Raw genomic sequence first — 26,745 nt, forward strand, 5'->3', positions numbered from 1 at the left:
CAAATCTACCATATTGGCTTGTCATGCATGGAGAGCAAAAAAGTATACCATGTGACATGATCTGGTCCATGGAGGTCTAAGGAAGCATTTCTGAAAATTGGGTTAATATAATTATTACCTTATACAAATATTAGGCTATACTGAAAACACCAAAGTTCTAGCATACTTGGTTCTAAAGTTACAAAGTCTATTTTCTTATGTATTTTATTGTTTTTTACTCCATATTTTTGCCTTTATCTCAATTTCAAATTTGCTGCCTTTGGCTTCTATGGACCATATCGTATCACATAAAGGCATAAGTCTGGAAGATAATTGGCATCTTTAAGCTTGAGTGTTATAAAGGTTTGCACATTTAGCCCTTGGTGTGCATTCCCAGCAAACACAAAACATTTTCGACATCATTTGGGTTGCCAGAATATATTCAAATGTCGGGTTAAAAGGATATATAAAGGACATAAAACGTTTTCATAACATTCAAAAATGTTGTTTGATAACTTACTGCAAATATTCTAACATAATGTTATTTAAGTGTTGACAAAATATTTGGCAACAATTTTTTTGCAAAAAATATTTTAAATAACATTTTAGAAATACTTTTGTAGTGTGTTTTCATACAAAAGGTTTAAAAACATTTTCTTTAACTTTATATAACCCGACATTTAATGTTATTCAAACATTTTTAGCAAAATCCAAATCCAAAATATAACCTGTTTAAAATGTTTTAAAAACGTTTTTGTGTTTGCTGGGTTATCGGCACATGTTAAACACAGAAACTAGCAAGCACTATAAATTACAGTTTGCTGGGCTTGATGAAAAAAAATCTGGAGGTACACTATTTTGCTTTCTATGAGCGACTTGCAAATAAAGCAGAGACTGAACTCTTTGAACACAAAATGAATTCAATAATGACAAAGGCAAATCAACTTTATTCATATAAGTGTCACATAACATGAACCATTCTGACAATGGGCCTTTTCAAGTTTTCAGTTCTGCTTAAAAATGGGCTATTCTGTTTGAAATACATACTCCCTGTGGAAGATGTATCCAAAGTCTTCCACAGAGTTGCTTGAAATAGACAAATAGGTAACTTCCATTTGAAATACCTACTGTAGAAGATAAAAGTAAAATCATATGCATCTAACATAGATGATGATAATGATGATGATGATGACAATGATGATAAGGAGGTGAAGGAACTCTCACATTCCTGGGAAGAGACACTTAATCTTTCACAAAATAGTCCCTTTTCAACAAAAAAAGTTGATAAATTCCTCACATTTGTCCCTTTGGAAGGGGAAAGGACGAAGGAGAGGAATAAGGAGAAAGGAGTCTGAGGAGCTCTCAAACTCCTGGGAGGAGGCAGTTAATGAAGTTACAAAATTGCTCACCTTCATCCCTTGATGCATGTGGCTTGTACCACCATGCTGACAGATCTTTGACAAATCGTACCTTCTCTACTCCTGGATCTGAAAATGAAACAATCCGCATAAAAAATGAAGTTAATATCTACAGATTGGTTGAAAATCAAGCCTGGTTAGCCTTGTGTTCATCTTCATATCTACAAAGATTGTCAAAATAAACCCTGGTGATAGCCTTTCAAATTTTTTTTTTTAAACCAAAAAAACCTGTAGCTATAAAATACAGCAATTTTTTTGTATTCACTAATTACAGACATGGTTGGGATAACAATTTCTTTCAGATTTGCTGAATTGGCTATTCCAGTTGAAATCCATACACCCCATATGGAGACATGGACATTAATCTCCCACACAGGGAGTGTGAATATCAAATGGGGTTATCTGAATGGGTGACTTCATTTGAAACCTACAATGTGAGAGATTAAGGTCATGGCTTCCATATTGGGTATATATATTTCAACTGGAATATCCCAAATTCTTTCAGATTTGCTGCATTTGAGTGTAATGATCATCCAATTTCTTCAGAGGCAGACAGACAACACAATTTGTTTCTGTGGAGTATAGTAAGCTCTAATACAATTTAAATTTACGTCTGCAATTAAAATCTTGTATATATATCAAAGCTTCAAAAGCGTCAAAAAGCATGAAAATAGTAAAACTGTACTTCTTCAGAGCAGACAGGCAACACAATTTGTTTCTGTGGAGTAAGCGCTAATCAATCATCATCAGCTGTTGAAAGGACAAGGATGTTTGTCATGTCTGTTTGTCTGACATGACCAACTTATTAATAACATGTGACCTGGTTAGGGTCATAGGAATTGAATACAACACAAATTGCTATATACCACTTCAAAGTTATCAATCAATCTATTTTTGAAATAACAGTATGACACATACCTATACATACACACAAAAAAAGACAAATACCAACAAAACAAAATAACATTGATGATAATAAATACATATGATATGATTATTTCTACAACAAACTACAACCATTTATGACATAAACATACAGGGTGGTCACAAATAATAACATAACATATAGGGTGGTCTACAAGTAACACTTGAAATAAACCATGATTAGAACTGAAAGTTCGAGGGTTTAAATCTACAGAAGTTATTGGCATTTCACATCTTGGAGAACTGGCAGGAATTGGTCTAGGTCAAAGAACTTTTGTATATTTTGAGTTTCTAGATACTCACCTTCATTCATGTAATGCATACATTCTGAATGCAAAAATTGGTAAAATTAAAAATAAATTTCTTGACAAAAAAAGCTCATCAGTAACGTAAAATAGTTATGTAAATATGCAAATTAATAGGAAATACATATATAGCAAATTCTGATGGCAATCTGCATATATCAAAAGCATTTTTTGCTGATGTAAGGGAGATTTCCAATTTGACAACTTGCTCATGCATTTCTAATATATATACTTACCAAATAAATTTCAGTTTAAATACTTCTAAATTTGATTTTGTTTTGCGCATCATTTTGATCTGATTACTCTCGGCTCAATAGATGGTCTATCCAGCATTTGAATTGTTCAATTTGTTCACATATCTAGTCAACTCTTGCTGTGGCTATACAAGGTGTACCTCAAATATGTTACAAAATTTGTTATTTTTTGTCAACTTTTTCTATACATTGAGCCACAGCAATTCAAGAGGTATAGCTTCACCACCAATAAGGTTTAAAGTATTTGAGCAGATTGTGATATTTTAGCCAAGCAATAGTGATTTTTCTCCAATTTTTCACTAAATTCTGTAACTTCTTTTATCAAAAAAAACAAAGAGAAAGAAAGCTGACCCAAGATTTTGCCAAAATTGGGTCAGTCGAGTAAGGGCAAAACAACAACATTTTAAAAATCTTAGCGTAGGAAAAAGTGGACCACCTTGGTAAACCACCATATCTTTGGATGGTATGAGATAAAAAGCACCTGTGTTCAGTGATTTCATTTCCTTTCTACTGATATACAAGTCGGATAAATAAAGAAAGCCCTTATATTTTGCATATTTTTTCAGATTGCAACATTTTTTTTATACAAACTGTAGAAATCTGAAAACCTGAATAACATCTATTACAAGTGTGCGCCACAAAACAGAACACCCACATGTGCCAACTTTACAAACCCTATCAGTATGATTCTACTTGGTGCAAAATTAACACAAAATGATTATTGTTACCATGGAAACTCTGTAACCATGGTAACTTATCACCATGGATACTTACCAACAAGTGATAGGTTGCTGCCAAATGGTGAATGATGCTGCATTTGGTAGAAGTTTGATGGAGTTGTACGACCACTGGCGGTGGGAGTGATACCACCATTTGTCATGCCCCGTTGAGGTGATCCAGGACTTGGCCATACGCCCTCGTTGCTAAGAAGAAAGTGATAAAAAGCATGTAAAACTCTAATGTTTATCATAACCTACATTTATGTCATATGCTCAGTAAAAATGAGTTGGATGTTGCGAAAATCAATCAAAAGGGGTTCTTTTGGTTTCTTTATAGAGGCCGTCAACCTTTTCCGCGGGATCCGCCATCTTGTGGGTACTACCGTTCTGCATGTCATGCCCCCCCCCCGATTACGCGGAAGTCGCAGCATGTGACGCACCTCTTCAGTCAAGCGTCAATGTGGTGATCTTAGCAACAAGGCACTCTGTACCCACAAGATGGTGGCGTTGACGTCACAATGACTACCTTTATTAATAAGGATATAACTGTTCATATCCTACTAACTACTGGTTTTCATGATTTGTGAATATTGACATGTCAAAATCTATGACCCAATCACCACTTGGTTCCTATTGTTCATAACCAGTGGCATAGTGCGATTCATCCTATGGGGGGAACGAGCACTCATAACTATGATTAGGGGCACTAGGTCTAATGGGAGGAGACAAGCTGTTTTTCGGTTCACTAGTGGTTGCATTTTGAAGCTATCCCAAACTCATCTAATTTTTCCTACTTTGCATAATTCACCATTGCTTACAGTTCTGATAGGATTGATCCACAGCAGACTCTTAGCAATGTCTTCTTCATTGTCATTATTCAAAGAATTTGACTTAGACTACCCGTACTATGCCATGTTTGCAAGTCACTCATGGAAGACAAAATAGTGTACTTCTAGATTGTTCTGCCATGTATCTGGCAAGCTTCGCTTCTATGTGCTTGTTTGCGATCTGCGTAAATAATGCATTGTGCAGATGACGCTAATGAGAAGCACTGCACAAATAACCTTTTCAACATTCATATTATTCAAGCCACAAGAAATCACTTCAATTTCTGGCCTTGCCCGAAATAAATCATGGAAGTACACTTTTTAGGTCCCCATGCATAACAATCCAATATGGAGGATTAGCGCTACATCAATTCTATGTAATCATCTTACCTGCCAGTGGATGCTCTCTGCTTCTTGTTGTCATACAAGGTCTTGTAGCCGGGTGGTGTATCATCAACCTTCAAAGGTCCTGCCTTCCTATGCCTGTCACTGAAGGTAGGATACATCACTCCCGGTGGCTGAGCTAATCCTGGTTTGCTGTCTGTAAATGATGGTGTCTCTGGACCTGAAGACGGTGTTGGTGTAGGCGTCTGAGAGTCTGACTGATCTTCAGACGGTTTCTCCAGATGTGAGAGCTGCTCTTGAAGCTGCTCTGGTTCTGATTCCTCAACCTTCACCTGTTGTGCTTGTATCTGTGGTTCTTCCATCTGCTGCATTTGTTGCTGGAACTGCATCATCGGTGCAGATTCTTCTGTCTTCACTTTCTGTGCCATAATGGAAGGTTCTTCCACAACCAGCATAGGTTTATGTTCTGGTGAAGGAGTCTGGACAGTATCTTGAGGCATAGGTGGCATGACAAAGTCTGGTGATTTAGCTTGAGATGTCTTTTCAGGTGAAGATGGTGTGTACCTCTGAGGACTGGTGTCAGTGCGTACTGGATGAGACTCTTCAAGACTCCTGAATTGAAAGGATATCACGGGTGCACTCTCTTCCTTCTTGACTGCCAGAGGTACCACCATCTCTTCTTGTATTTGACTTTGTGGAGCAACAGTCTGCTCTTCTACGCGAGCTTGCTCTGGTTTAATAGCTGCTTGCTGATCCGGTACATTTCCGGCAGCAGCCAGAGGGCCGGTTGGCCTTGCAGGCACACCCCCTCTGAACTCCTGTGGTGCGGTACCATGTTGAATAGTATGCGGTGGTTTGGGTGGTGGGGTTTCTAACCTCTGTGATGTTTGAGGTTGGATAACATCCCCTGGGATTGTCTCTTGTTTGGTTTCGATTGTCCATTGGTTGAATTGCTGTGAGACTTGTTGTGGCTGTTGTTGATACACTGGTTTCACTTGGACTTTGGCTTCTATAGGATACTGTGGTTTCAATGGTTCCTGAATTGGCTCCCTTCTATCAGGTTGCACCGGGGCTTGAACCGGTTCCCTTCTATCAGGCTGTACCGGGGCTTGAACTGGCTCCCTTCTATCTGCTTGCACTGGAGCTTGAACCGGTTCCCTTCTGTCAGGCTGCACCGGGGTTTGAACTGGTTCCCTTCTGTCAGGCTGCACCGGGGCTTTCTCCGCTGCTACAGGATACTGGTCACCACTGTGTTCAGTTCGCTCTGTGGTACGGTCTCTGTATATTGCACAGTCCTTTGAGTTGTCACGCTTCGCTGTGGTTCGTAATTTTGTTCTGGCTGTTGGTGTTGTGGCACATCACCCTGTATGTTTAAGTCTGAGAGGGGACCATCCAAAATATCATGAGGCTGATCACGTTTAGTAGATCTGAGAGCAGGGGGTGCATCTGGCCCTGTATTCAAGAATTGGGTTAGCAAGAAATGAAGAAGAAAGAATAGTGTAAGGAAAAAACGGACAAGACCAAACGGGGTCCAACGCAAAAAGCCGGCTGGCCATTGGCAGACAGAGAGTGGTGTTAGTAAGCGACAGATGGTTTCATGCATGCGGCAGCCATTTTGCATCACCATGGCACCTATAAATGAGGTGACTGGTTATGCGGGTGCAAGCACATGCATGTGTGGAGAGGAAACCTAGTGCATGCTGGGTAATTTTGAACATGATCATTCTAAATATTAAAATTTTGGTAACTAATTATAATATTTAATACAATTAAGTTATATAATTATGAAATGGATGGTATATTTGATGACATGCAAATGTATGTAAATGTAGCTAATTTCTATGTTTTATTTTTCTTCAAAATATCTAAATATGGTAAAACTCACTTCTAAATTTGGTAATTACATATCCAAATATGGTGGTAAAATGATGATGACAAAATAACTGATAGCATAGCAGTAGGTTCATGCAGAAAGTGGTCTAAGATATAAAGACTAGAAAGAATAGAACAAAGTAAAGCAGGCAAAAGAAACATGCACACTAAACCCTACCTAGAGCAACATTAAGGGTAATGGGCTGTTCCACTTAAAATACACACTATCCTTGTGGAAGATGTTAGAGATATCTTCCACAGGGAGTATGAATTTCAAATTGAATTAGCCAGCTCTATTTGAAACTCACCCTCCCTCTGTGCGAGATTCAGGTTGATCATTCTCAGAGGGGGTTTGAAATTCAAATGGAGTTGCTTAATTATGTTCATTCCATTTGAAATTCATACTCCCCCTGTGGATGATATTTCTAACTTCTTCCACAGGGGTAGTGTGGATTTTAAATGGCATAGCCCAACACTGCCAAAAAATAACCCACTTTGCTGATGTGACGGCCAGTATATAGGCAGACATTTTTTCATGTTTTGCATTTTTGGTTCTCGTCTGCAATTTTCCACTCAAACGGTTAGCTTTGTTCAGGGATTTTGTTCTTCTTCTTGGAAGATTTTTTGGCAAAATCTCTGCTGCATTTTTGTTGCAATGGCAAAAATATGCATAAAATGTTGAACCTATATTCTGGCCTTTACAGTGGGTAATTCCAGAGGGGAGGTGAGACCGCATCAATGCGCAATTCCGAGATGTGGACATCATGCACGAGCGCCCCACACAACATCGCATCTTACATGTTCTGTAATGCACTACAAGAAACTTGCTCACTACGCGATCATTTCCCAGATGTGGATCAGAGTGCCATGTAGACTGTTGCTATTATTGATGTGGATCACATGAGTGCACATTGATGCGGATCACATGAGTGCACATGGATGCGGATCACATGAGTGCACATTGGTGCAGGTCTGGCCTCCCATGTGAAGTCACCCAGTGTTAAACTATAGTCACTCTGCAATATCAAATATCTTTAGAACACTATAATAACAGGAACATAAAAAATATTGTGAGCCAATATCATGCAGCAAAACGATTTTCACATCTTGCATCAAAAAATTAATAACTTTTCATGATGTATCAAAACAAGTTTCAAGAAATTTTGAGTTTCAGCATTGTAAGAAAACTTCACAAATAGAAATCTTGAGCAATTTGTTGACATTCCACATTAGAGATTCTAAATTTATCAATTTGCTGCGAAATGTCACAGCAACGATTACTTGCAACTTGGAAAATCAACTTTATGCTGTAAAGTTGTAAGACAGCAACAATTCAGTTTGCGAGATAAAAACAATGATCAAAAAAATAAAATCTATGTAAATATACTTAAAGTTTTTACCCTCAATGTTTGCTCTGTATTGGGACATTGGGAAACCATGCTCTCATGAATTATATAAAATGTAATAATCATTCAATGAAAATACTACTTGTAGGCATCAGACTTCTCATACTAAACAACTGCACTTAACAGAGTCTTATGAGTGACATTTGAACATTAAACAGAGGCACACAATGTTTTTGTATTATGAAACACACTGCTGAGTGCCATCCTGGATATCTCCTATTTCAAATCTGCAGTCACTCAAAGACCTCATAATATTTTTGAGTTCTTCACTCTTTTTTACCATAACATCCCAATTTTTAGAGATTTTTAAACACCAAATTGTTTACAATTTGACAGCAGACGTAATTCATGCAATTGTTTTGGCCATTGACCTTATTTTGTCCCTAAAAGATTCAAATTATTTTCTCAATACTGATGGCTTTTGTAAACAAAAGACTCCTCTTCTTATTGCTGTTTTCATGTGGCATATCACTAAAAATAAGACCACAAAACATGAGATGTGAATTGCGAATACCCCCTCCAGATAAAAACAATACAATGTATTAGGTTTGTTGGTTAAAATAAATATTTCCATTTTGCTTAACAAAACCAAGTGAATTTTTCCTCACTACAATATTTTGTCCTTCATGTCGGAGGACTTCACAGGTATGACTAATATCTGATCAACTTTCCCCGGAAACTGGTTTCAAGTACTTCATAGTCTCTTTTCCAGTCTTAAAAGAAGACCGTAGACATGACTTAGGAAATATGTCCCCTCCTCTCTATTCATGGTCTTGCTCCCTGGATCAGATGACCATATCATCAGTCATACCTGATGAAGTCCTCCGATGTGAAGGACAAAATATTGTAGTGAGGAAAAATTCACTTGGTTTTGTCAAGCAAAATGGAAATATTTATTAATACAATATATTCCTGCAGCGGTATTATTGAAGTAACTCATCATGCATTAAATACTCTTTGCAAGCTCAGTTCTATGAGAAGTCTTTAGCCAAACATTATGTGATACATTTCAATGCAATGAATATATTGAATGGATGTTGAATATCACTGATGAACTTAATCAAAGGGCTCTCATATATGAATCAGGGTGGTGGGGTATAGGGGTATAGCTTGGTAGCTCAGTTAGTGGGGAGATTTTTGTTGGGAAGACATTTTGTCCGAGATTAACACAAGTAGGGTTGGTCGCTTGGGATTTTTTTTTTTAGAGGAAATTTTTTCTTCCCATTTTTTTTTAACCTGGTTCAGTCAGGCCGTAGTACAGGGTTTTTTCATTGCCTTATAGTATAAAACAGGGCCATATCAAGGTTGAAAAATGTGGGGCGGCTATCAAAATATGCAAATATGTTCCAAATCTGGAATAAAGCTACAAAGAAAAACAGCAAATATCTCAAAAAGTGGGGCAGCCATGGCCTTCCCGCTTGCTATATACGGCCCTTGTATAATACAATTGTTTGTCCGAATGTAAATATAGAGAGCCCTGAGATCAAATACACCATACAACACTCAACAATGTTGAATATACAGTACAATATAATATCAAGGCAATATGAAACATGAAATATTGATAACGATAGATAATGACCTGATTGATGACATATGACATGGATATATGAATATTTGTAACAAATATGCCACTTATGCAACAAATTTTGTATAAATTCTTCAACTGTTTACATTTATCTTATAACTCACTTTCATGTCTCACTTGCTCACTAAATCATACTAAATAACTCCAGTGGCGGTGCCAGGATTTTTTTCAGGGGGCATAGGGGGGGGGGCAAAGTGAATATCAGGGGAGGCAAAATCAATAAATTTTGTGCAAAATTGGTGCAAAAAGTGGAAATTTTCATAATTTTAGGTTTTTTCTGGGGGACACAGGGGGGGCAAGAGTTCTGACTAGGGGCATTCCCCCCTCATGGCACCACCACTGAATAACTCAGTGGACATATTGTAAATAAATCATAAGAATTAGCTGAATAAAACCAGTTTTAATTTCACCCTTTACTATGAATCCCAAGAGGGTCTTGTAATCTGGGTAGAGGAAATGATTCAATGTTACATATCACTGTATGGATATGTAGCTACACCAAAAGTTGTGTTCAACTAACAAGGCTACAACACTTAAAGTTGCATTCATAACACTTCATCTTCAGCAAAAACTTAATTGATTTGATTTAATTGTGAAAAAAAAATATGTGGACATTTTTTTTAGTCTGATCATTCAATCTTTTCACTCAATCACTCAATCAGGTTTGTCTCTATGCTGTTAAAATGTTTGTTTAAAATTACAGTGCTGTTTACTAAATGAGCCTCCAATTTGTGCACAATGTTACCGAACCAGTTAACAATGAATATTGTGTCCAATTCTGAACCAATCAAGGAAGGTATTAATAAGATCATCTGCAAATGCAAGTTTTACCATAAATAGTTTAAAGCCTAGTCATAATTGGCAATTGAAATGAGCATTTCAAGTTATCAACCAATCATAAATGCTGTTAGATGACCAGTAGTGTCCAGGGGGTTAAACAACAGGCTCATATAGTACACAGCATTGTGTAAAATATTAATATTTTACCAGTGTCGTAGTGTGGGTCATCCGATTGGGGGGGGCACCGACCATGATTGGGGGGCACTAGGTCTAATTGAGGGGCACAAGCCGTTTTTTGGCAATTTTCCTATGGGATTTCTCAATTTTGCAGTCGATTGGAGTCGATAGCCCCTATGATGCTATGCCATTGAGTGTAACTACACACTAATTTCTGCTGTGTCAAATTTCTAAAACAATGACTCCCTAGTACACTCAAATTCACAAAAAAACTAGCGCTTTACTCAGAAATCTGAGTGTGCTGGGAGTAAATGCTCAGGAATTTGACCTAGCAGAAACAAGAGTAAATATTGTTGACAAAATTAATTCCTGAATTAAAAGAAGAATACTCATTATTCTCACATAATACTCCTTGCTTTATTCTCACAATACTACTCATACTCATATCCCTACTCAATCATATCATACTCATGCATGTACTTTTAATACTCATGCCTTCACATTATAAAGTGTCACTTTTGTTCTCATGCATATGTCTACAGTCAATATATTTATGATGGTTGCCAATTTACTTATAACAGACCATTTCTACACTTGGCAAATTTTGACAAAATTTGGCTTTTATGTTCTAGCAACTTCCTGAGCCTCTCTTTCAAAGTGAAAGTGAAATGAAAGCGAGGCTTGTGGGATGATGCAGAACTTCTCACCCATGTTCATGGGTAGGAAAAACCTCTTATGTGCTTTTGGCCCCTGAACATGTTTTAAACAAAACTGCCAATAGGTTACTTAACTGCCAACAGGTTGCTTTAAACATATTCAGGGGCCAAAGACACATAGAGGTTTTTCCTGCCCAATGACGCCATGCTTCTTCAGGGCGCACAACATCAAATAAACTTCACATTGAAATATACTTGAGATAAAAGTATATTTTTTTTCTACCCACATGACAACATTTTGATTGCATTTTCTGCAATTATAAAACATGAAATTTGATTGATTGTCAAATTGAAAATGGTCTAAGTCATGCTCACACACTGATATCTGTTCTCAGTTCCATAATAAAATGACACATGTGAGGTGAAATACAATACCAACTAATGTAAGAAAAGTGTTAAGAATTATTAGCTTTAAAACTTCCACCAAGAAACTGCATTCCCACAAAATGTAAAATTTGCAAAGAATTTTTAACTTTCACCATATAATGCATTCCCACGATATAGTTCAAATTTGCAAAGAAACATTAAAAAAAGAGTGAAATTTCATTCTTACAAAGTTCGAAAAGCAGATTATTGAAGATATGTTGAAATTGAAATTGCATTTTGAAATTTAGTTGCGAAGAATTACAAAAGTAGAATTGCCGGCATATTTGGATTGAACCCTATGAAACTTACACCTGTAGATATAGGCGTGTATATAGACTTCAAAATGCTCAATAAAATGTTACATCAATACCACTAAAAAGTGGTCAAACTTTTCCTCAGAATGATTAGAGTTGATCTGTTTTCAACAATTTACAAGGATGGGGTTTTGGAATTAAATGATCATGAATGGAGGATGATGGGGATTATGATCTAAGTACTCTTTCAAATATATACTTGCAATGGGGTATATGTATGACATTCATGCAATGGTTTCCATCAAAGAAAACGGATCAACTTTGTAACCATTCTGAGGATACATACATAATATAAATGAATTTCTGATATTATCTTAGAAGGAAGAGAAGAAAATGACAAAATATCAGTAAAATGGGGAAATTAAGGAACAAAATTAAACATTGGGTTATTCCAGATGAAATCCATACACACCCTATGGAAGACATGACTTTAATCTTCCACACAGGGAATGTAGATTTCAAATGAGGTTACCCGATTGGGGGACTTTATTTGAAATCTACATATGGGAGATTAAAGTCATGTCTTTCATATAAGGTGTATGGATATCAAGTGGATTAACGCAATGGGGAAAGGAACAAAATTAGACAATGTGTGTATGTGCATATGCAAATTGGAGTGTGTATGTGAAATGGATGGTGTACTGAAACAACAGAAATAAATTTAGTGTCTTTTTGGCACAAAGTAAACTAATTCATTGTGCAGGCATTCCATGAATTTTCCACTAAAATTCAAATATTTTTTTTTAATCAATCAAAATTTGCTGATTGGATGTGAAAAGTTTATACACCCCAATATTTAAGTACACCAGTATTGATGTGTATAAAAACATAGCTTTTAACAGGTGAAATGGTTTTGTTCTCTGATAATATTTCAGCTGAAAAACACTCAACTTATGACATTAATAAGTAACTGAAATATAATCACAGAACAATTTGGGGAAAAAGTGGGTAAGCTTAAGTGAAGAAAAATGTGATAAATAATATGTGATTATGATAAATTCATGAAAGTGTTACATCAATGGTGAATGGCCTTTTTGACATTTCCCAGAATCCTCTGTGCAGAAACCCAAATTACATCATCGTGAATGCACACATCATCGGTGTATAGTTTAGCATGCATGCTTACAGATGATAGTTTTGGTTCCTTTTTGCAAAGGATGCTGGGAAATATCAAAATGGTCCATTACTTTTGCTTATAACAGCAATGGATCATGGGATTGAATGAAGATGTGAAGCTGCCAAAAATAGTACCATACAATAACTAAATTATAAATACATTTCATAAAACAAAAACACTACATGTATGAAACAGTGTTTAAGATACGTCCATATCAAATGAGGACTCTGGCATTTATATGTACCTATAGAACATGACAAAAATATATTTGAACTGATCTTAATGAATTCATGATGACTTACAATGTCCCTTTTCATTTGAATTTGAAAATGAAAATCAACCTTTTCTCTTGAGAATAATAAACAGACCTTTTTTTAATATCACAACAATTTGATCCATTTATTAAATTCAATTTCTATAGAGTATATTATTTTTCATAAGACTTTGAGCTGAAATATTGAAATAACTTATTTGACTAAACAAAATCATCTATTTCATTGAAAAGTCTTTATATAAAATGTTTGGAAACGTTGCATTAGAACTATGCTAAGGAGTACTTTTCTTAATTTATCAGCACAGCTTTTATTCTGTTTTAGTTTAATACTGCAAAATCAAAAATCTACACTTATATCAGTTTCCTTAAGAACTAACAATATCTTCCCTTTATTAATTATTCTATTACCCCCACGACCCATTATTCAAAATGCGTGCACTGTGATTTGTTGAAGCGCGTCACGTGAAAGACCATTATTCTGCAATAATGGGTCAAGCGCTGTAACATATTCTGCGCACAGCATTACGCTTGGTTACGCGTGCAATATTTCCACGATACGCGCTGTCACTTACGCTTACGCGCTCCACCTTGAAGTAAACAACTTAAAATATTTGTGCCAAAAAATGGTATTTTCTCTTTAAATCGCACTATTTTCTGGTGATAGAATAGAAACAAAGGGTGCAGCATTATCCTTTACATGCAAATAATGTGTCCTCGGCTGTAAAAATGTTAAAATAATGGGTTCGGCTGCGCCTCACCCATTATTTACGTTTTTACTGCCTCGGACACATTATTTGGGTGTAAAGGATAATGCATTACCCTTTATTTGTTAAACACAGTTCAGATATACATACAAACCACTATGATCTAATAGGTAATAGGTAATTTGATCCCTGGTGTTGAGGTATAAGTTTAATACCCAGAATTAATAAGGCTTTTGAAATGGTGACATTAATAATTATGAACTGTGCAAAAATGAAGTTTATGGTTGAAGATTCTAATTGAAAATTATATGGTAGAAAGGGACAAATAATCCTGAAAACAGGCATGGGCTATTCCAGTTGAAATCCATACACCCCATACGGAAGACATGACCTTAATCTCCCACATAGGGAGTGTCGATTTCAAATATAGTCACCCTTTCAGGTAACCCATTTGGAATTCACACCACCTGTATGGAAGATTAAGGTCGTGTCTTTCATAGGGGGTGTATGTATTTCAACTGGAATAGCAGAATACACTTGCAAGTGAGGTGTTAATCTAAAAAAGAAATCCAAGTTCATATCTTATCACATATGTCATTCTAGAAAATTATATCATAATTAAGTTTGCATTTTCAAACAGTCTAAAATTATTGAAAAATTGTCAAATCTTTTTAAAATGATTCTTAGAAAAACAAGACAAAATTATAACACTTGATATGATTCTTAGAAAAACATGGGAAAAGTAGTTGTAACAACTTTAATCAATAAATGGAAATGACAAATATGATGATACTTGTTTACCGAAGGATGCATTATTAAATCACATAAATGCGTTACCTCAGAATACTACTTGAGACTATCGCCACCTAAGTCTTAATTAATTAGTTCAATGATTCAGCTAATTAATTAATAGTAATTAATTATGATTAGCACTGACTAATTGATAATTGCCCTATGATTGTCATGTTATATAGATACATGATAATGCAAAGAAACATCATAAAGCTACGAACAAGGGTAACCAATCAATACAATAAAAGTAAAAAATATTCAAATATGTGTGATGTACAAACAGACGAAAAAACAAACATTCCTGAAGTGACCATATGACAGATTCCATGTGACCACGTTAACTCACCATGTGGAGGTCTACCAGCGATAATCATCGGTGTTGATACCATCGATTTGAGTTTCGGTGCCATCGGGAACTTTGGTGTCTGTGCCCCACTGGCAGCGCTGGACATACTATGCAAGCTCTCATTGGACGATCCAATTTCAAATTCTCGTTGTTTTTGATGTTCTCTTTCCATTTCTGGGGATTTCAACCCTGCCGTCCTACTCCAATATTCACTTTCCTGTATGCAATTCAAGTGAATTAAGAACACAAAAGGATAACTAAATTAAGAGTAATTACCTTTCGGGACCTGTCTTAGTTTGACAAAAGTCGCATTCAACGCCATAACAGTCCTCGTTATTCCGCTGTTTCGCCGTATTTATAGAACGTCACACCAGCTATCTCTTTTGTCTCTCTGCTTTCAATATTTTTTCTCAGTTTTTTTCAGTTTGACACATGTATTTGAGATTTGTGTCTTTTTATGACAACTCATAATAAGTCATCGGGTTCAGAGGAAAAGACAACAACATGTTGAAGTCCGGTATATCCCTTACACTGCTGAATTCAACAGCTTTTGTTAAATTGACTGAATTTCTGATATATTTTGACCAAAAAATACCTGAAGAACATTTTATAAAATAAAATTATGCTGAACCCAATTGTGCACATTCATTGCAACTTTCCTATTCTGATATTTTTTTAAATCAGTAAGTGAAAAAATATATAAGCCTAGCATACAGTTGTTTTTGTTGTTCTATATTTTTATGAACTTAAACCAATCAAAATATTTAAAGAAGTTAAATTTGTAATAAAAATGTTCATACTACAATAACAAATCTAAGCAACTTTACCTTACATACCAAAAAAACAAACCAAATCAGATCAAGACTGTAAAAAACATTTTCGCTAACAAAATAAAAATTGTGTTTAGGGGAAAAGGCAACGTTATTAAGCAAATCCCTATGATCTATCTTATGCCTCATATTAAGCCTAAGGCAGACTTTGTTTATCTATATAACTGGTTGTCATGGTAAATATTCTTGATGCAACTAACAGCAGTCAGAGAAGAGATCTTACCCTTCCCAGAGTCCTTTGCAACATGATATATCACCTCATTTCATGACACTCTCGTTACTGTGTACAGGTTCCCTTTTGTTTTCATTCTAAGAATAGACTGGATAAACATGGGTTGATAATTTTTATTTCGATGTGCTCTGTTCATTGAGGTAGGCCTACATTTCGACACATGTTGCAGTAGATGGCTACAGGAAATTGAAATGGGAGAAATGCATTATGGGAAGTGTAAGATTTCTTCTCTGAACGGCAGCCTTGTCTTACCACATAATTACTCAGTGATTTATAAATATCTATACAAGTTGTAACTTTAATTGTAGGCCTATTTTATTTGTGCTTAGTTTTCCAAGAAAGTGAAGCAACCTGGTTTGAGGTTAATTTAGCACAAGTTGCCAGTTCAGAAATGACAGTTGTGTTACAAAAGGGGTCTTTTGGTGAGAAGGCCCCCAAAATGGGGGTCTTGTGATGAGACGGGGGAAAATCTTACCAAAAAAGGCGGCCTTTCCATGAGACTGGGAAACTTTTTGGTCAAAATATAAAAGTTGATACATCAAAATGTTTTGAAAAATGTCATCAAAATTTTTGAAAAATTTGAAGAAAAATAATGAAAAAATCGGGTCATTCTGTGAGAAATTTGTCTAAAATTCTTGAAAAGAGGGGGGTCTTTTGGTGACAGAAAAACAAAAAAGGGGGGTCATTGGGTGAAAGGAGTTCAGTAAAACAAAAAAAGGGTCATTGGGTGAGAGGCAGTTGAAAAATGGGGGGTCAATGTGGCTGCACATCCCGTCACCCATTTTTAGTGAGTGCCCCCTATACTTGGGGGATGGATGTTGCTGTAAAATCCATGAAGCAGAGTTAACGGGCATCTTCCACCCAGAACTGCTTGCCAGGTCTTCAAAAAAATTCTATTTAAAAAAAATTCAAATATGAGGTTAATTTGGCCAACATAACATTGGGGAGGATGATACAGAAGAAAAATCCTACTTGTGTCACAAATACTTCAGGTGGTATTTCAAATTGATTAAACCAATGTATTGCTTTGGATATTTTTGGCACTTCTTCATCGTAACCATGACAATCTATTTTTATATTTTATAAGAAACCTTTATTTAGATTGATAAGTGTCAAAGTTTGCCAAGAAAATGTGCATTATGGTTTAATTAACAATTAGTTCCATAAAATTGTTATATTTAGATCCAAAAAAGTTAAATTTGGATACTGGGGAAGAAATGACATAGTGCAGATATCGCCATGATATATGACGCTGTGATATATGACATCATATCTATTTGCCAACTTTGAGGCCCTATTCGTATTTTCGCCCAGAAAACAAACCTTATAGTTATACATATGAGTCATTCCACATCAATTCATTACTACATGTATAACTGTTTCTGCCCATGCGAGGTGCCATTTGGCATGCAGGGTTAAGTGGGGGCAAGGGGTGGTGTGAAATGTCCCATCAAATTCACTTTCCATCACTGAAAATTTCTTGCCACTCTCCCACCCCAGCTTGACATGCCAAGAAATCTTTGGGCCTCTCCCACAGGACATTGCAGAATTACAAAATCATCCCATTTGGGGGCGGGGAACTATTTCAATCCATATTTTGTGATGTAATAATAACTAGCAAGCCATTGAGACAACACAAATATTTTATTACTGTTACTAAGCTTCAAAGTGGCCCAAACTGATGTTCCAACAATTGCCGTCTCTACCCTTTTGACCTACAAAAAAGCTTACCCCTCCTTCTGGCATGCCACAATGGTTTGGTTCCCCCAGCCACCTTGTAATAGAGATACAAGGAGCACATAACTATTGCATCTATTAAAGCTTCTGATGTCCCTGTTAATTAAACCCAGTGAGGTCCACCATAGTTCTTTCTGACTTCATTAATAGAACCCACTGAATGACCTATATTACTTATAAACTTGATCCCGATTTAGGGAGGGGCATATGTTGTGGACATCAGTTTGTTTTCATTGGTCACTAAGGAAGTGATCTGTCCAAGGAGATTAACCCCTGAGCACTACCTGCCAATCTAACATTGCCTCTGATTGGTCAATTACATGATATTTTCACTTTAATCACCAATCAGAATGGAACTTTGCAAATAATTCACCCCAATTTGTTTGTGTGGTGAAATTATTCTAACAATGTTGCTGATTGGGCATATTGATAATGAAAACTTCTTTTTGGCCAATTGGCGGATAGTTCTCATGGGGTTAGCCTATTATCTACACAAAAAAATCAGTGACCAATGTGCACAGATTCACAAAATATTGTGCAATCTGTCATTGTTTTGTGCAGTTTAATATGGGTAACATTGTTTGGTTGCAAAATTGGCCAGAGTGTATTACTAAATTTCTTATTCTGCAGGCTGCCACCATTAATCATCAAGTGGTGTGCATAAGATGAAGGGATCAGGCTCTCGATTTTCATGACTACCTACACTAAAATCCCCAAATTTAACACTCCTATGCCATCACTCTACAAACATTTCCCCACTTTTGGAGTCCCTACATTGAGTGTAATTTCCCTCAAACTGACTGACAAAAGTAGGGTGACTTGGCTTCTGCCTCTCCCACCCTCTGAGCACCCAACTAGCAAAGAGACCACTTTAGAACTCAGAAGAACTATGCATTATCACAACTGATCAACAGAGTGCAGTAGACTTGTTCTGATTTTTTTTCTAAGTTAAGTTCTAAATAATTTTGAGGTGGCAAGGTAACATAAAACAATTGACCATTTTGGTAAATCCCATAAGCCTTGGTGGTAGACCTTTGATGTCGTCATTGTCAATGCGCACATTGTTTATGCGCATTTCACAGCTTTGAAATGCACAGTAGCGATGTTGACTAAATGATGTGCGCATCGACGTGATGTCAAATGACGACATCTCAGGTCTACTCGCAAAAGCTTATAAGACTTACCGAAAAGGTCAATAGGGGACCTCTCAAAGGACTCATTTTTGAGTAAAAATTACCCCCAGAAATGGCATAGGGGTTTGAATTTCCAGCAGCATAGCATCTCACTGCACTCTAGTCTTACCTTTGCCGGGACTCCACCAGGGTTCTTCATCCAAGCGTCATGTGGTGAAGGAGTACGCTGACGCCTATGCGTAGGACTAGTATAGTACTGTTGCACTGCGATATCCGAATCATAGCCTGATTGGCCTGGTCCACGCCTGGGAGAGCGCCCTCGTGCTCGTGTGGCGGAGGTGGTGGACTGATTGTGCGCTCATGTTCTGCAATTTTACTGGTCATATCTGTGATGATGAAAATGGAAGTGCCAGCATGTTTTAGGATTGTGTCTACTTTGCAGTTGTTTAAAATAATTGTACTCTTGTAGTGCGTCATTGATATTAATTACATACTTCTCCAGTTTGTATGCCCTTTATCATTTTGCATACCACTGTTTGCATGATATTTTGCTTACATTTTTCATTCAGATACCTGTAAATGACTTCTTTTTTTGCCAGCTATGAAATATAAATGCTCAATCAAAAACTAAGATCGACATGCCCTATACCAAATCCATCAACACTTTGATGAATATTTTGGTTATAATAGGTTCCCTAGTCCGAAGGGTCCTTAGTCTGAAGGTTCACTAGTCCAAATAGTAAATAAGGTTCTCTATTCCGAATATAGAATAAGGCTCGCTAACCCTAACACTAACACTAACCCTTATTCTATATTAGGACTAGAGAATCTTCCAATTAGCAAACTTAATTTAGTTTCGGACTAGCGACCCCTTCGGACTAGAGAACCTTCAGACTAAACATGCTAAAGAGAAGTCACAACCAAAACAAGTTATTTTTGGAGCAAAATCAAATTCTAGTGAATACTCTTGCACAATTGATAAGCAATTTAAGCAAAGTGTTTAGGAGTTTAGTGTAAGAATGCCCTTTCTGCAATAGCTGCCATATAGACATTTGAATATTTTTACATTCTATACTGTACACAATCTAAAAATATGGCTCCTGGCAGCTATTTGCACTAACCTCTCGATATGATTTTGAGATATGATCAGTTTTCATGTTGCTGAAAGCAGTAAAATACAAAAGAATTTGGAAAATTCTGTTGAGCCTAAAGATATTACACCTAAAGAGAACGAACTCGGAATTACTTGAGCCATTAATTATTGGTTTGTCATGCATGGGGCCCAAAGAGTGTACCTGCAGCATTTATAAGCAAAAGTCTGATATTGAATGATAATTCACGTCTTTAAGCTTGAGTGTTACAAAAGTTACCATCACAAAAAATGACCTGCTATAATATTTTGGTGAAGATACATAAAGATATTGTTTACAGATATTTAGTTTTAAGTGATTGATACCAAAACATTGGAAAAAAAAAATTGTCCAAAACACAAAGTCTGGGTCAGTCAATTGGTAGCAAAAGCTTAATCCAAATCGCCATGACAACATCTTTTATGACCTGTAACGCAGGCCTACATCCCTGGAATTCTTGGGTATGTCTATCGAAATAGTATAGAGGTTCAGTTCTGTAATGTACATGCAATAATTTGACTTACTATAGATTCTGTCTCTGACAAGTCCATCCAGATTGAGTGGTTCCTCTTCTATGTGTAAATCCACCTCACCTAGTCCTTGGGTCGGAGTGGTAGGCGTCGACGCAGACAATGGCCTATTGGTAGTGGACCGATAAGTTAACGATGATGGCACAGGGATTCCCCCGCTTTTGTTATGATTATTATAATTTGGTGGGGCATGAGTCTTGGTGTCAGTCCATTGAGTGAGCATGCTAATGGCATTTTCTAAATCAGCCATAAGGTTATCGTTATTGTTAGTTTCAGGTCGCCTCTTGGTGGCGCTAGATGATTCCAAAGTACTGTTAGAATTAGAGCGGTCCTTCAGACCCGGATGAATAACATGCATATCAGACTCACTATGTGAAGATGAAACATTAGCTTTAGTCCTCCATTCGTTAGTTAATCCTGAATCGTAACTTCTCTGCGCATTACGTCCGGGCATCTCTCTATGCGCTCGACTGCTGCCCCCATGCATCGCAGCGTATCTTGGGTTCCTGTTATGGCCGAGAACTTGATCGTCAGCATATCCAGAGTTCCGTATGTGGGAATGAGCATGCCTTTGCATCGACACGGCACTCGAGGATCTTGGAGGGGGTTGGGGTAACGAGCGATGCCTACGTGCCCCTTGTTCGCTTAAACCAGAACTAGAAAATAAAGGCGGCCTTAAGTGATTCGTTGTTGTCAACGCATGCTGCTGCGCTTGAGTACTGTATGAATTCATGGCATACCTTGGTTTGCTTGGGGTTAACACCACACCAGGGGTGGAATGTCTGGAATTGTCTCTCAACTCCTGGATGCGATTTAGCACCCAGTCGTATGATGGGACGTTATACCCTGGGGTGGGAGATGTAGGCACACTGGCATACTGAGCCGATGGGGGTGAAAATCGAAATGGTGGGCGCTCGAGCCCCAATTCTTCATGAGTTGATGGAAGATTGGAATGCAATGGTAGCGACACTGAAGAGCGTACCCTACCCTTGTGACGAGTCTAGTACACTCGGAGGCATGGAATGAGATGTGCCTGGCTGACTCCTTTGGGAGTGTTCAGAATTTGGAATGTCCGCAAATCTTTGGCCTTGAGGGTGAGGATTCCAGAGTTCATCTCGGCTCAGAGTACTGAGTGGTGAACTGGGGGCGCCATAGTTGGACGGTAATTTTCTTTGTCTATCATCATCAATTTCATTGCCTAAACTTCTACTCCGTTCGAGTATCTTGCCTGAGCATCAGCCGTTTGGTATGTCCAAAAACTGGGTGGATTTTTGGAAACGGTAGCCGTACCGCCATTAGTAAGGAAAACATGAATCACTTTACGATTATGTTCTTTACATGTTGTGATTTTAGTTTCAACGCCACCAGAACTAAAAATGTGAATTGTATTTCTAGGGTTTTGATTAGTTCCGAGCGCCGTCGCCGAAGAGACTGACGACGCATAGCCTGAATCGCGTGAAGGGCACGCTTGGCGTTTTGATTAGTAGTAGTAGTAGAAGTACAATCAAGAGGGGATACAGTGCCCTCTAGAGGCAGGATAGAGCCAGGAGTTGAAAGTGACACACGTTCCAGCGGATGAGAAGTGGATTTGCTAAAGGCAGATCTGTAAATGACACACATGGTAGAACAAACTTCTAAACACTACAATTTTTCTTGTAAGATGCAGCCAGTTGCCATGACAACATGCAAATAGGCTATTATGCTTCACAATTCTCTGCATCATGCTTGCTCTGATTTCCAGGGTATCTTGGGGCCTATTTTCTTGGAAATTAATTTGTGAGCAAATTTATATCCAAACTTCAAATTATTCGAAAAGGTTCAAAGAATTGGAAAACATAATTGAAAATGTATATTGAAGAGGTTTTTTAAACTTTAAAATGTAAAAGCACAAACACAGAAAATAAATTTGGGTGTATGGGCTAACTCATTTAACATATGAGTATGAATTTCAAATAGAATTAGCACATTAATCAACTCTATTTAAAACTCACCCTCCCTCTGCAAAAGATTCAAGTTGAATTTCTCCCAGAGAGTTCAGAGAGTGTGTGGAATTCAAATGGAGCTGCATTATGTGTTCATTCCATTTGAAATTCATACTCCCCCTGTGGAAGATATTTCCAAAATCCTCCACAGGGGTAGTGTGGTCTTTAAATGGAATAGCCCAATGTTAAATATCAGTTAATTGCCATGAGGAATTCCAATTGGTTAAAAGTTCCTAAGAAAACCACCAACCCACAATTAACATGATTAAATTAGTACAGGGAAGGGGGTATATTTGAGATTCCAGGGTTCCCATAATTATTCTCCAGACTATAGGTTGGGGACTACAGAAGATAAACTTATCAGAGCCAACATTGAAACACAGTAAAAGTGAAACACACAAAATACACATTCAACACGTCATGCTGTATACACTCAACTATACGATACATAGTGTGTTGCTATCAACTCACGTAACTTACATCAAATTGATTCATTTGAAAACGTTTGTTTTTCTGTAAGTTCCAGTAATTGATTCGATTCAGTATTTTGTACTTTTGTTTTCCTTATTAGTTTCCTGTTCCTCCAAATTGGATTATATAATGAGGGAAACTTATGGTCAAATTATAAATAATTTCTTTCTTTCTTATTACTTTTTTTTCTATATTCTTGCTACCTGTTTTCTTGTTTTGTTTTCTTTGTTCTTCCATTTTTTGTTTGCTTTTATTCTTCCATTTATATTTTTCTTCTTCCTTCCTTTCTTTCTTTTTTTCTGTCATTTATCTGCAAAATGTAATTCTTTCATATTTCATTTATAACTAAAAGACTAAAATGTCATAGAAATCACAAGCAGTCCCATAGAAAACCCAAAAGAAGTTTTTGGCCAAAATACACAACACTGGTGACCTTATTTAGGTGTTTAATGTGAGTTTCAAGCAACACATGCTATATACTTATTACTGTTATCATACAACCATGCATCATACATATTATTTACAACAATCAAGGCGGATTAGGCCAGTAATACTCGGCATGGCAATGTAAATGATTGGCGCAGTATGCCAGGGTATGCATCTATAATAGCCAGTCAACATGCATGTCACATGCCAGTCACATGCTGGTCACATGTGGGTCATGTGGGGGTCATATGATTCAGAAATGTTCAGGTTTGGGTATAAAATACTATTTCAACTTATATAATGATAGCTTAAAAACATAATGGTTTTAAAGAGTTTGCTTTTTAAATGAAAATGGCAAAAAGTAGTAATAAAAAGAACTAAAAATGAACATAATTCATAGTTATTGTAAAATGTCTTCACCTGCCCTGCAATAGATAAAAACTGGTTTAAAGGCCATTCTTAGAATGCAAACATTTAAACATGATTTAAATATTTCTTAGGTTTTTTTTTTTTGCATTATCAAACACTTCCCTATCCCCTTTTCTTTAAAACATTATTTATCCTTTCTGAATTTTTGTACAACAGTGTCACTCTTTTCAATTAAGAAGCATATTCTAGTAGAAATCCAAACACCCCCTATGGAAAACATGACCTCAATCTCCCACACCGGGGGTGTAGATATTAAATTGTCACCGATATAGGTAACTGCATTTGAAAGTCACACTCTGTGTAGGAGATTAAGGTCATGTCTTCCATGGGGTGAATGGATTTCAACTGGGGTAACCCAATGAAATATTTGAAGAAAAAAAAAATGAAACATGTCATTCAGATTTAATCCCTTTTCTTAACATAATATGCTTAATTATTTTTTTTGTCTAATGATAAATCAATTTAAATTCTTTTATAATTTACAACATTTTTAACATCTTAATTTTCATCAACATTCCCAATTATTTTACACTTGCAAAATGCATCATAGCATAACTTGATCTGATCCTATGGAATAAATATATTAATTTCACAAATAATATGCACCAATTATACCAAAGGTTATCAAAATATACTATTTAGAGCAATATTGAAGCAGTTGCAGAGGAGGACACCCACACTGTTTTTCAACATTCAGAATTTTACATGATTTGATGTACTTTTATAAACTAACACAACCTGCACAAATCAAGGCTCAGCTGAAGGAATATGTGCCAAAAATCTAAGAATCTAATCTATTGAATCCGTTCATCTGGACTTACTATTTTTGATAGCGAGAGTATCGCGTCTCATCCAAGGCGCATCATCAGGCTGACTGATCAGATGATGAACCAGCATGACTCAGGGGTTTACACAAACCTCAAATTTGCCAATCAAACATTTGAGGATAAGCTGGTATACACAATACTAACGATCAAATTTATTGAAACAGCAAACTTTTTTTTGGTCATCAAAGAAGATGTTAATACCATAGGGAACAAACCAAAAGTTTGATGATGTCCTTGAAATGAAAGTGCTTTCAATAGGAGGCCGACTCACTCCCTCACTCACTGAAACTTAAAAGTATGAAATGTTGAGAATTTCAACTCAAGATCAACTTGTACTTAATATTTTAACTACTCTTTTACAAGTGTAATCAGACCTTTTGACCCCCTCCCCCTTACAGGCATGAGACAGAGGTTCAATCAAAAAAGTGGAAAAGCACCAAAAAGAAGGAAAATGAATGAATATCCTATACTTTTGTACAGAGAAGAAAAACTCAAAAGGAGGAATTCCTCTAATCCGAGGAAAAATCACATCCCTGCCCTTAACGAAAGATCTTATATGACGCCATCAAACTTTTGGTTCCCTAACTCCTCTCACTGTACAAAATTGGTTATCATACCCTAATTTTGCAAATCAACATTACCCCCATATCAACATAAAAGTTGAGTACCCCTATGGGGGAACAAACTGTTACCATGGTTACCATTAGGATCAGATCAAGTTACCAATGCTTTTTGTGCAACCACTTGCCCCAGACACTAATACCATCATGCAGTCAAGTGCACTGAGTTTCAGTTCAAAATTTCAATAACCCACTTAAAGTCAACAAAAATCTTCTTATGTATGCAGCATCAATTTTGTTACTGTTTGCTAAAAATATGCCACTTTTCATGATGCAGCCATAGAGGCCGTCAACATGCAACATATGCCGTCATCTTGTGGCTACATGCTGTGATGGTCGTTCGATCTCCATGCGTGAACAGCAAAATCACTGTGTTGATGCGCGATAACAGTTGCGTGGCAAGCTGCGCCCTGCGCGTAGTGTCCGGCGCATGAACACACAGATCATTTGTACCCACAAGATGGTGAAAGGCTAACAGCCTCTATTATATATTACAATAGTAAGCTTCACAGGCCTTTATTACCAACTGTTGTTTCGTTAACATTTACATTTTGAATGCCTGCACCTTCAATAATTAAAAATAGTTTTACTGAAATTATCTGATGTTGAGTTATTTTTCTTAGCAATCTGTCAAATTAAATTACCGAAATTAAATCATTTGCTCTTTTTCAACTTCAATGGTGATTGGGTTGAATAAGTTATTGGAATTTTGAACCTCAACTCTTTCGTGTCTCTGACTTACCCAGGACTTCCTGGCCTGTCTTTACGAGGGCTTGGTGGCGGTAGAGCCGTCACTGCTGGACTTCCACCATATGAGGGCGCTTGATGTTCCTCTGGTTGTCGCTTGTATACAGGTATATATTCTCTGTCATGTGATGTGTCAGATGCCTGTCGATTCAACGGCCTTTGGTGACTCTGCCATGACCGTGTTTCGGTTGTCGTTTGATAATTCACATATGTATTTGGAGGTGTCGGTGCATCGCTGCGATGTGGAGGCTTTTGAAGGCTCTCTAATTCGCTAATAGACTTTTCCAAATCATCGATTCGGTGAATCGGGGAAGCTGGTCGGCCATATGGTCGGTATGAGCTACTTGCACTAGTGCTGGGGCTGATTTCTGACGGTGCTTTGTATTGCGATGCCGGGCTGCTTAAACCAGAATCCGATCTAAGTGGTG

At 36.9% G+C, this 26,745-nt stretch overlaps 1 protein-coding gene across 1 annotated transcript in view; it reads right to left on the reverse strand.

Annotated features, from left to right (window-relative positions):
• LOC140168016 (tensin-1-like) overlaps positions 1-26,745 on the reverse strand; it is a 234,753-nt gene that overhangs the window by 12,793 nt on the left and 195,215 nt on the right. The window contains 9 exon segments of the mRNA XM_072191323.1: positions 1,389-1,466; positions 3,655-3,803; positions 4,817-6,000; positions 6,003-6,223; positions 15,224-15,440; positions 19,325-19,524; positions 19,527-19,541; positions 20,810-21,321; positions 26,313-26,744. Of these exon segments, the coding sequence (XP_072047424.1) occupies positions 1,389-1,466; positions 3,655-3,803; positions 4,817-6,000; positions 6,003-6,223; positions 15,224-15,440; positions 19,325-19,524; positions 19,527-19,541; positions 20,810-21,321; positions 26,313-26,744 (3,008 nt within the window).

The sequence above is a fragment of the Amphiura filiformis genome, chromosome 13, assembly GCF_039555335.1.
Source record: "Amphiura filiformis chromosome 13, Afil_fr2py, whole genome shotgun sequence".
Lineage (NCBI taxonomy): Eukaryota > Metazoa > Echinodermata > Ophiuroidea > Amphilepidida > Amphiuridae > Amphiura > Amphiura filiformis.